This window comes from Numida meleagris, chromosome 19, assembly GCF_002078875.1.
Source record: "Numida meleagris isolate 19003 breed g44 Domestic line chromosome 19, NumMel1.0, whole genome shotgun sequence".
NCBI lineage: Eukaryota > Metazoa > Chordata > Aves > Galliformes > Numididae > Numida > Numida meleagris.
In genome coordinates this window covers 10,435,921-10,447,909 of record NC_034427.1, presented here as the reverse complement: position 1 = coordinate 10,447,909, position 11,989 = coordinate 10,435,921, and the positions used below count along the sequence as shown (strand labels likewise).

Genomic DNA, 11,989 nt, shown 5'->3' with positions numbered 1-11,989 from the left:
AACCCCCGTACCGCCGGGCTCGAAGGGGCGGGCGGGGCCGGGCCGCGCTGGGGACGCGGGGAGCGGGGCGGGAGCCGGGCACGGGCGGGTGGGGATGGAGGAGCCTCCTTCTCTGGGGCATGGCTGCAGCCGCGCTCGCGGTTCCCCTTCTCCCCGCACCCCCCCCCCAGGCCCGGTCCCCGCGCTGACGGAGCACTCGGAGGCCGCTTCCAAAGGACGGTCTTTATTACAAAGGTGCAGGTGGCGGCTGGCAGAGCCGGCGGTAGGCGGGGGCGGCACAGAGCCCCACGTCCCTGCCCGCCAAGACCGACCCAGTGTTACTGGCTCAGGAGAAGACGAAGTCATTACAAATCTGTGTGCAGTTTGCACCAGGCAAACATCTCTGGGCAGCGTAGCTGGCGCGTGCAGCAAGTCCCACTCCCCAGACGGGCAGCCCCTGGCGGGGGGGGGCAGGAACACTTGCCCCATCCTGCCAGGGAGACTGCAAGCCCTGGCACGGCGGGGGCAACCCCGCAGCTGCCCCACGGCTGCCCCACAGCACTGCTGGGCTGCAGGGGGACCGGCTGGAGCAGCAGGCAGGAGCGTGGCACCAGAGCAGCTGCTCTGCCCCTAGTGCTGGGGGCACTGCAGGAGGTCGTATTTGATGTAGCCCACGCGGTCCACCTGGTAGCGTGGGGTCATCCTCCAGTAGAAGCTGTCCCGGCAGAAGTGGTACTTGTCTGGGGGAAGGAGGCAGAGAGGTGAGTTAGTGGGAAAGTGTGAGATGATGCAGCTGCTGCCCTACCCCAGGCGAGGAATGGGGGAGCTCAGCCTGGGGGGGGCTGCGGGCAGCACGGAGGTGACAGCACGGCCACGTGAGTCCCTGCTCACCTTGGTACAGGAAGACATTACGCGCATCAAGAGGGACACCAGTAAAGACATCATCAGTGGCGCGGGGGTAGCCCTTATCCACCGCCTGGACCTTCACGTCCAGCCTGCAGGGAGAGCAAAGCGCCCAGGGCTGCGGTGAGCGACCTGCTGCAGCACAGGGTCGGGGCCGCTGGCCTGAGCGTCTCACCTCCAGTAGTGCTCCCCGCTGAAGAGCAGCACTTTGCCGCGTCCCCGCTGCAGGGCCCCCGCGATGCGGCCGGCCTCCTTCCCGATGCCCAGCTTCTCAATCCCACGGGGGCCCACCGCTCTCTTGCCGGAGAACACCCAGAACTGCCGCCCTGCACGGAGCATGAGGGTGTCAGCCGGCCCTGGGTGCCCCGGGCAGCACCGCACACGTGGTGCTGTGACACCAGGGCAGGGCAGTGCTCACCGGCGAAGAAGAAGATCCTCTTGGTGAGCACGTCCTGGAATGCCGCGTCGATGACAGCCGGGAGGCCGGGCCAGGTGTCAGCAATAGAGAAGGCTCCCTGAGTGCCCGATTTCCAGAAGGACGAGTGGGTCCAGTATTTCCTGGAAGGGAAAACCACTGCCCTGACAACCTTGACAAGGCAAAGCCCTGTGCCCCCGTGGCAGCCCTGGAGAAATGCCCCCCATCACCCTGGCTCTTGCTGTGGGTGAGCCAGTAGCTGCTGCTCACCCGTTCTTGAAGAAGTGCAGCTCCCCATTGATCTCGGTGATGGCATCGAATTTCTTCTCTACACAGACATCCCGGCTGGGGTCCACGGGGCTGGGCTCAGCTGTGGGCTCTGGCGTCTCCTCCTCCTCCTCCTCTGTGGTGGAGGCACTGCCGGCCTCAGTGGGCATGGGCTGGGGCTCCTCCGTGGGCAAGGGTGCTGGGGGGGTGGGCTCAGGGCCAGAGCCACGACCTGAGTGGGCAGGAGGGGGCGTGAGGATGCAGAGAGCACCTTGCAGGACCCATCCCGGGAACATACCCAGGGCGCTGCCAGCCAGGTGCCCCATGGCACTGCACCGCAGATCCATGCCCACGGTGTGCCAGCTACAGAGGGACCGCTCACCATAGAGGTACTGGATGCCCTGGACATCATCTTCATGCAGCTGGAAGTCCTGGACGTAGCTGTACATGGGGTACATCAGCGCCTCGCGCACGCTGGAGTGGTCCAGCCCCAGTGAGTGCCCAAACTCGTGGGCAGCCACCAGGAAGATGCTGTAACCTGGGAGGAAGCAGCAGCCTCAGTACCCGGACAGATGGACACGCTGCTGGGGACTGCAGCCCCACAAGGCCCCCAGAGCACGGGCCAGTACCTCTGTCTGGGCAGAAGCCCCACTTCTTGTCGGTGTCATAGTTGCTGGTGGTGGCACACCAGAGCTTCCCGTCCTGCCGGCCCTGGCTGGTGCACGCACTGTAGGACTGCCCCAGGAAGGTGAAGGGGAAGACACACGGGTCCCCTTGGGAGTTGCCACCGATCACCGCCGTGTCTGCAGCACAGAATCAGTGAGGCTGCCCCTGCGCCTTGGCACCCACCCTGCACCATGGCTGGGACCCCGCCAGCCCCGCACCCCACAGGGCCCTACCACCCACCCCGCTCGCACCTCGGTTGGGGCAGAAGCCATATTTCTTGTCCTGGTCAAAGTTGGCCGTGGTGGCACACCAGCGGTAGCCATCAGAGCGCCCATCCGTGGTGCAGGTGTCGTAGGAGGTGCCCTCAAAGATGAAGGGGAAGACGCAGGGGGACCCATCGCTGTTGCCGCCGTTGGTGTAGAGCACTGAGGGGGAAGAAGGGGTGAGACCGGCCCCAGTCCCACGGGGCTGTGCAGCCTCTGGCTGACGCTACTCACGCTCGCTGGGGCAGAAGCCATAGGTCTTGTCAGCGTCGTAGCTGGCGGTGGTGGCACACCACAGCATCCCGTCTGTGCGGCCCTCCGTGATGCATCGAGAATAGGAGCGGCCCTCAAAGATGAAGGGGAAGTGGCAGCTGGCCCCATTGGCATTCCCATAGCGGGTCTTCACCTCTGCAGGGAGAGGAGGTGCTCAGTGGGACAGGGACAGGGTGAGACAGGTGCCGTGAGCCCCCGTGAACCCACCGTGCCCTGCTCTTACCTAAGCCAGTTCCCAGAGTCCAGAACTCATCATCGTCGAAGTGGGCATCGCCCTGAATCCCGCTGCCCGGGGGAAAGGCGTGGGCCAGGAGCCCGTCCTTGCCATCGAAGGGGTACCCGTCACCATGCTCTGCGGGGACAAGGGCCATCAGAGCCACCTCACCCCTCAGGCACATGGAGCCCAAGCACTGTGCGCTGCCTTTACCTGCGGGTGCCTGGAGGCAGAGCCCTGGCTAGGGGGAGCCCCACAGGCACCACGGAAGGACGTGGTAATGCACAGGCCTTATCTCCAGCCCCTTCCTGGAGGCTGTGCCAGCTCCCACCCCCCACACAGCCCCGGGACGTCACCTTGGCTGCCAAACATGATCATGATGTCCGCCTCGCCGCTGTAAATCTGGGTGAAGGTGAGGGGAGTGACATCACTCCACACTTTGAACGCCCGCTGGAAGGCATCATCTATCACGGCACGGTCCAGGTCGGGGGAGTAGTTCATCACCCTGCAGGGGAAGGCTACAGCTCAGCACTGTGGTAGTGGGGTAGGAGAGACCTGGCTCCGATCACATGGTGGGGACGTGTCCCAGCCCCACAGGGGACAGCAGTGCCATGCAGCCCAGGAGGGCAGCTGACCAGGGCCCTGGGGATGGCTTGGGTACAGTCCTGGGCACTGGGGAGCAGATGCTGCTGGCCGTGCTGTGCCGTGCTGACCCCAGTTGGCTGGCGGCACAGGGTGCGAGCTCTCCTGCCTATCTCCATCCCCAGGTGTCCATCACCCTGTGGGCGTGTGGTTCCCATCTCCCAGGGCAGAGACTCACCGGTACGTGAGGTCCATGTGGTCCCATTTGAGCTCCCCCTCGAAAGTGAGGAAGCCCCCCACATCAGGCACCCCACAGCGGGGGGCTCGCATAGCCTCCAGGGTGCTGGCATCCAGCTCCCCCGTCTCCTCCAGCCCCAGCTGCTTCTGCATCCTGCGCAATGCTTTGGCCAGGGACACGTGCTTGCTGCTCCTCTTCACCTCTGCCTCCTGGATGTAGCCGAAGCGCAGCAGGTAGCTCTGGGGAGGAAAGGCAGCCGGAGGGGCTCAGTGAGGCAAGAGGGGCTCGGGGGCAGCTCCCAACACTGCACCCCTGCTGGGTCCCAGCCCTTGCACCTCCAGGTGGATGGCAGCCCCCAGCCCAGCCCGCAGCCTCCTGATATCTCTGGGGTCGGGCACTGGGAAGGGGCCACGCTGGGGCCACACTGCCCTCACCTCTGCCAGCTCCACATCCGATTGGGCGCTGAGCAGCTCCCCCGGGAAGGTGATGACCGCCTGCGGCTTGCTGTGCAGCGGGGCGGCGCGGCAGAGGGCCAGCAGTGCCAGGGTGAGCTGGGCCAGGAGAAGCCCCATGGTGCAGCAAAGGAAGGTGAAGCTGTGCCCGGTGCTGCTGCTCCACTCTTATTTATGCTGTGGGGAGGGCAGTGAGTCACCCTCAGCCCCTCAGTCCCGAAGACTCACACTCCCTTCCCACGGTGACGAAACGCACACTCAGGCTCCTCTGTTTGCTGCTTTAACTGTTTCATCACCTTGTTTACTAAACACGCCGGTTCTGGTGGCCACGCAGGACATGAGCATGGCACAAGAATGGTGGTGGGGCGGCCACACTGGCATGGCTCGGTGCAGCTGTGATGGGCAGTGCCCTGTGTCCCATGTCCCTGGTGAGCACCAGGAGCGTGCCAGGACTGGGGGCAGCTGGGTATGGGGTGCCCTACAGCCACATCACCACACATCACGGCACTGAGCTTACGTGGCCAAGGGCAGATGCTGCCAGGGACAGACCTGTGGGGACCTGGGCTGGCAGAGGAGCCCTGCCCAGAGCCCTGGCACCTGCAGCCTGCCCACCCGCTAGCCTGATGCCCACCGTGAGGAGGAGCGTACGTGGGCTGGGCTGAGACTTGGCCAGACCGCAGCCCCTCACCGGGATGCAGCCTCCACTCCCACACCCCCACCACGGCCGTTTCTCCCCAGTGGGCAGAGCGTTCCTGGCACAGCAGCTCCCTGTGGTTCCTTGCCCCACAGGCACCCTGCAGAGCCCCACAGGGTGGGGATGCACTTGCCCGGCACAGGGACACTGCAGTGGTGCCCATGGGACACAGATCTGCCCCATCCTCCCAGGCACTGCTTGCAGGGCACCGCTGAGTCAGGCTCCCAAGGCAGCACAAACCTCGCCGCCGGATGGTGTTTTCCTGCTTCTCCCAAAGTGCCGACGCTTGTGGGAACAGGAGTGGGGAAGGGGAAAGCAAACAGGGACAGGAGGGATTGGAAAACAGATGGCAGAGAGGAGAGAAAGGCGCAGCGTCAGCTGGGGAGCCGGGAGGCTCAGAACAGCCCCGTGATGCTGCCCGGGGCAAAGGCGGGCTCCCCCCACTGCTCTCAGAGCCCCGGGCTGCCCTGTGGGCTTGCAGCTGGAGGACAGACCCATCCTGCGCTCCCTGCTCCCCAGCACCCCCAGGCTCCCCCTCTGCCCTGCTCCAGGCTTGGCTGAGCTGCACAAACCACTCCTGGCCTGGCTCGAGGTGCTGGAGACCTGTGGGCTGGGATGGAAGGAGCAGAGCGGCCCCGAGGAGCATCACCCACACAAGGATGCAGCCCCCAGCACCTCCTGCCCAGCCCAGGCATTCCATAGCCACGCTCACAACCAGTCCCGTGCAGCCAGGCCATTGGGATGTGGTACCCAGGATGTGGGAGCCCTCAGGCAGGGCTTTGGGCGTGGGGGGAACCATGTCCCCCTCCTGCGGAACAGCGCTGAGAAATCACCAGGTTGCCTCACCGCATCCGCAGCCCTGCAAGAACAACACCCGGTGACACGGCGAGGAAGTTGCCACACAGGGCTGCCCCATGCTGGAGCCCGGCATGACACACGTGCGCAGCCCACGGTGCCCCCACTGCAGCCCCTCCCTGGCACAGGGCACAGCTGGGCTCAAAGCAGAGCTGAAGATGTGGCACAAGAGGATGCTGCCATGGGGCGCACCCAGAGGGGCTGGGTCCTGGCCCGGCCTCCCAATACCACAGGAGATCCTTGGGCCTTTCCCACGTTATTCCCATCCCATCCCCAGTTTCCACAGCTCCCACAGCCCAGGCACACGGCCACAGCACCACCTGCATGGCACTGCCCGGGCACCGTGGCCACTCCGAGGGCTGAACCGTGGCACAGCACAAGGCACAGAACAGGAGGGGCTGAGAGCTGCAGCCTGACCCAGCTGGCTCCGGGGTGCCCCACAGACACACATGGTGATAGCCCCGAGCATCCTCATGTTGAGCAGCCGTGCACCCACAGGGAAGACAGCTGCAGCCCTCGTCCCCACTCTGGCCTCTCCCACTGACTCACAGCCCCGCTACCCAGCTTCCTCCTAGGGATTTTCTGGTGACTCTCTGGGGCTCTGCGAGGAGAAGGGGCAGGGAAACCCCCATGTCTGGGTGCACCGGGAGCCTGAGAGTGGGGTGGGGGAACTCCACAGCCCTGCAGGCAGTCTCAGCCTGAGTGGGGCAGCTCAGGGAGCCGGGGTGGGCAACATAGAGTCCATGTGGGCAGAGGGATGCTGGAGTGGGCTGGAGCTGGGGCTGCCAGTGGGTGAGGAGGGGGTGGCAGAGAGCATGGCCCAGGAAGAGAGGGCTGTGGGGATGCCAAGTGACCCCAGGAGCAGCTGGGAGACGTCACAGCCCATGCAATGCTGGCAGCACCCTCCACACCCAGAGCCCCAGTCAGGATGAACAGCATGGAAAATCCCTAGCAGACATGCCCTGTTCTCGCCGGCCACCGAGCCACGAGGCTGTCTGTCACCACCACTTCCATCAAAAGGGGAAGGAAGAGGCAGCCGCAGCCTCTTCCCATGTCCTTACTCAGAGCTGTGCTCCCCATGCTGACAGGTGCCGCATGAAGCCCCCCTCCATGGGAAGGTGTCCTGGGGTCCAGGCCAGGGCTGCTGGGAATGGGGCACAGGCTGGTGGGACACAGCTGCTCCGTGAGGCTGCAGGTCTGTAGCTAGGGGCTGGATGGAGCCAGGGACCCCAAGGCAGTGCCTGGACCCTGCCCCACTCCATCCCAGGGGCTTGGACACAGGACAATGCACTCACAGCCGCTTCCGTGGGGTGCACCAGGGTGAGAGAGAGGACACCCAGCTGTGAGACCACTGCAGTACATTGGGAACCCCAAGGAGCTAGATATGGGGACAGAGGGTGGCGGAGAGAGGACCAGGCCCACGCACGAGGCCGGCACCAGACTCCTTCCTGACGTGCAGAGAGTGGGGAAGCAGCGCAGCAGAGCACCGTGACGGCAAGAGGAAGCAGCATGGGGGAGTCAGCGCCTTGTGCCGGTGACACAGTGTGTGGGAGCACCATGGCTATGGTGCAGCTGTGGTGTGCCGGGCATGGAGTGCTTGGCGCAGAGCGGGACTGAGGGCACAGGAGCAGCTCTGTGTCAGCTCTTGGAAGCCCCATTTACTCCTCATCCAGCGGCTCCAGACAGAAACAACATTCCTGCACACATTCCCATATCTGCCGCCTGACGCCAGTCTTGCGTGGGCTACAGCACATCCTCCAGCTGGGCCCAGGACCCTCCTTTGCAGATTGTGCTGGGGCGGCACTGTCTCCCCCATGACACTTCTGTGACCCCGCACACCGGCCTGGTACTGTGTGGCCCCTGCCCAGGACCCCGCATAGCGCTTCATCCCCTGCCCTCATATCACCCTGGGAACTCTCCACCCCACCACCGGCCTCTGGTGCATTCTTTGCCGTTACCTGGGCAGGAGCAGGAGCAGGAGCCGTGCCAGCTCTCAGCTCTCTGCCCGCAGGTGCTGTGCTGTCGGGATGACACAGCCCGTGTCAGCTGGCAGCTCACCACCCCCCTGGAGGCACCGAAACCAGCACCGCCTGTCAGCGCTGTCAGCGCCCAGCCCACTCCCGGTTGCACAGGATGGATTCCCCAAGCTGTCCCACCAGCCCCGGGTGGCCGGGCAGGTGCAGTCCCCAGCCTGCAAGCAGGCACAGTGCTGCGCTCACTGCCAGCTCCCCTGCAGCACACAGCAGCACCGGGAAGGGGTCTCTGCAGCAGCCAGCAGCCTCATGGCCACCCCCGGGATCATGACCCTGAGGAGATGTGAGCACTATGTGGGATGAGCCCGGCACAACGCTGCTCAGAGCTCCTGGGGACACGGGTGCCACTGTGGGGCTCTGCGTGCTGGACATCCATCAGCACAGCGTGGGTGGCAGCACTTTGTTCCCTGGCGCTGATGGGCACAGCAGCTGCTTTCTAAAAAGGGAAGAGCAGCAATGGTGACAATGACACGCACCTGCCTGCTGTGTCCCATGTGTTAAAGGAACAATGCGGCACGAGAAACCCGCTGGCTGGTGGCAATGATACAGCTCCAGGAATAAGGAGCGGGGGTTTATGGAAGGTGAAATATGGGCAGAACTGGTGGTATTTAATGGTAAACTACGAGAAACAGAAGGAAAAGTGGTAGATGCAACACGCTTGGGTTTCAGCAAAACATTTGACAACTGTTCTAACGGCTGCTGCCAAATTAACTCAGACCAGCTCCGCTGTCAGCGCCGGCATATGGACAAATGCAGGCGGCCCCGGGAGCAGCGAGCGGCCTGGTCTGTGCGGGGGAGCTGCTCTGAGACCTCGGATCCTGCAAGGCCGCACGGCGCTGAGCGCGGAGTTGGGGCAGCGAGGCACCGCCGGGGCCCTGCAGCACGCACGCCTCCTGCCCACCTTGTTTATCTTACTTATATTTCAGTAATTTGCTGATTACCCTTTTTTAACTGACCAGCAGTGATGAATCAGCAGCAGAGGGGAGGGTGGGATCCGGCGGCCTTGGACCGTGGCTCCGAGGTCTCAGGTTCTGGGAAGGAAGCCACAGGAGCACTCCAGAAGGGAAAGAAAACAACCGGCAGCAGCAGTGCGAGGAGGGGCGGAGGGGCACAGCCCACTGCTGTCTGCACTTTGCAGCCCCCAGAGTGCCCCGGCCGGGGTGACAATGTGCCAAGCACCGAGCAGTGGCTGCAGCACTGATGCAGACAAAGCTGAGTGGCAGCACCACAGACACGTGCATGGGGTGCAGGACACCGGGAGGGCCCAGCCTCACCGAGCAAACCCTGGAGGACCGGGCAGCCTCATCCCAGGGCTTTTGTTGGCTTCTCCCGGCCTTGGAACAAGGCTCGCTCAGCCACAGCCCTGTTGGCCATGGGAAACACGGAGTCAGTGCAGGGGAAGGCTGCTGCTCACCTAGGAGCACAGCGCTGCAGTGCCTAGGAGCCGGCCTGGCCCGTGCCCCCGCACACAGCTGTCCCTTGGCAGCCCCAGGTGCGTTCCGCTGCTGCTGGGAAGGAGCCGAGCGGTGAAGCAATTCAGTGTGAAGAAAAACCCATTTCCTGCAGCAAGGGCTGTTTTGCTCAACGTTTTACAAAATGTGCTGATGCAACCGCCCTCCCCAGGTGGGATATAAATACGACGCTGGTTGATGTGGATTAATGCCCTACAGCTACACAAACATTGCTAGCAATGTTTTCTTTAGAAAGAAAAAAAGGAACACAGGAGGAACAAACAGAAGCGACTACAAAATCACTGACTGCGGCCGCGCGGAAGCTCGGGTTGCAGGCGGCTGGGAAGGCGCTGCCCTGGGCACAGCACTCAGCACAAGCCACCACCTATTCTGGGATGCTGACCCAAGAGATTAGGTCACGGAGAAGCTATTGTGGTAGCGCAGCAGAGCCACAGGCCAGCACAGCCAGCGAGCCACTGCTTGGGGACAGGGCACAGCGCAGCCCCGGGTCACAGCGCGGCATTCCCGGTCCCGTGCCCACAGCTCAGCTGGTGGAGCTCCTTCTAACGCCTGCCCAGGGTGGGAAGAGCTGGGAAACCAACCGCCCGTGCAGGGTCAGCCCATCTCATGCTGATGCTGCATGGTTCTCTCTGCAGGCACAAGTGTCTGTGCTGTTGTCTCAGCCAGTTCCCAGAGGGCCTTTAGCCCGGCGCTCCCCAGCCCAGCACTTGGGCACACGCTGCGAGCCGCCTATGTTTTTGGATTCCCAAAGCTTCTTTGTTGCAGGGTGTTTTCTTTGGCCTTCCACTGAATTCAGGCACAGGAGACACCACAGCAGAGTGGTGAGTTACCAGAAAGGAGACATGCTGCCAGAGCAGAGCACAGGAGTTGTGCTATGGCTTAGGAACTCCCTGTTCACCCTTCCCAGGGGCAAAAACAGTATTTTTAAAGCTAGCCACACCATGCATCTCAGTTCAGCTCTCCAAGACAGGAGACGTGGGTCACCCTTCAGTGTAACAGAGAAGCTCGAAGCCACCATCAGCACACCCACCCACTGTCGGGAGAGCCCACGCTACCCCGAGGCTCCCAGATCTCGGAGTGCTTCCCCACAATCTTCCTGCCCCGGAGCTGTCACTTATCAGGGCGATCCCCCATTAGTCACAAAATGTGTCTATGTGAAGGCAAAGAGACCCCTGCTGGTCCGACACCAACCCGCCCCGCTTCCTCCGCCGTGGTTGCTGCAGCCCGAGCCCGTCGGACAGAGCCCGGTCTGCGTCCCGCAGGTGCACAGCGCTCCTGCCCCGGGTCGGGCGAGGAACCACGGAGAGAGGCATCGGCTGCCGGAGCACCCCACATCCTCCCGACTCCTCGTGCTGGCAGCCATTTCCTTCACAGTAACTGCAGAACTACGCAGCAGGGCTGCTGTAAAGAGCAATAGAAAAAACACTTCGGTGTCTGCCAGCTCCTGGCGCGGCAGTGACCCCAGCACCGTGCACGCAGCAGCTTGGCACTGGGCTCGGGAGCGGGCAGCGCGGCTGCAGCAGCAGCATTTGTGCTGCACATTTTTATCTCCCAGCCTGCCCAGCCCGGGGATGGATTTCAGCGATGTCGTCACGCAGTGATGGATGAGGGCATAAACCTTTCAAGGATGTATTTAATTAGCTTGAAAAGGAGCTGGAAGGCACGCGGACACACCGTGCCAACAGCACAGCGACAGCTCCGTCACTGCCTCGGCACGCAGAGCAGGGGCACCGCGTGGGACCTACACTGCCCCACGGAGAGCGACGGCTCCAGATGGGACAGACCCCGCTGCCCCTCACCCGGGGCCGGGAGCACCGCAGATGACGCAGCACGCCGACCTGGCGCACGCCGCGCATCCAACCCCGGCCATGGGGTTTCTGGCAGGCTGACTCCTTGCAGACACCGTGCCAGATGAGGCACTGTCTGTCCTCCTGCGGCTGGCAGACAGCATCACCTCCTCTCAGCTGCCACGGCCGACGAGCGGATGCGATCGCCTGCTCACACCTGGGCTGGGCGTGTGGGGAGGCTCGGTGCTAGCGGCCCTGGCTTTGGGGGCTCAGTGAGCGCGTCCCTGCTGTGGGGCCAGAGCGTGGAGCAGCCCAAACACGGCCCAGAGCAGGGAGGAGCAACGGACAACAGAAGGCCGCTTTTCTCACGGAAACGAGCACCAGAGAGAGACGTTCTCAGCAGAGTACTGCAATATGAGAGAGCAGCTAAAGGCGAGGAGCTGCCCAAAGCAAGGCTCCGCCAGAGCTGCCGGCGTGTCAGTATGGAGCAGGGGCCGGCCAGGCCAGGCAGGACCGGAGCTATGGCACGGCACGGCACGGCATGGGCAGCCCTCGGGCAGCGCAGCCCCAGTCCCGGGACACGGCTGGAACCAGCGGAGCTCAACCACAACGGAGGGAGCCGCTCGGGGAAGAACAGCCCAGGGGGCGGGGAGAGCCGCGAGCACGCTCGACAGCGCGAGCACGGCAGTGCCACGGGAGCGGCGGACGGACGGGGCGGCGCTGCAGCCCGGCAGCGGCGGGAAGGCGGGAGGGCCCGGCGCTACCACTTCCGCCCCGCGTCACGTGACGGGCGCCACCCGGCGCGACGCCGACGCTCAGGGCCCGGGCGCCGCTTCGTGACGTCACCGTTTCAGCACTCCACGTCGTCGCGATCCCTCCGCGGAGAAAGTAGTCCC

General features: G+C 63.9%; 1 protein-coding gene across 1 annotated transcript; it reads right to left on the bottom strand.

The window, feature by feature from the left end:
• On the bottom strand, positions 208–4,428 carry MMP9 (matrix metallopeptidase 9). Its single transcript, XM_021417002.1, has 13 exons — positions 4,235–4,428; positions 3,801–4,039; positions 3,337–3,485; positions 2,990–3,118; positions 2,728–2,901; positions 2,482–2,655; positions 2,194–2,367; positions 1,947–2,102; positions 1,568–1,796; positions 1,301–1,440; positions 1,058–1,208; positions 871–974; positions 208–719 (listed from the first exon to the last, which is right to left on the bottom strand). Exons 1-13 carry the CDS (start codon positions 4,370–4,372, stop codon positions 610–612), a joined length of 2,067 nt encoding a protein of 688 aa, XP_021272677.1. The 5' UTR covers positions 4,373–4,428; the 3' UTR covers positions 208–609.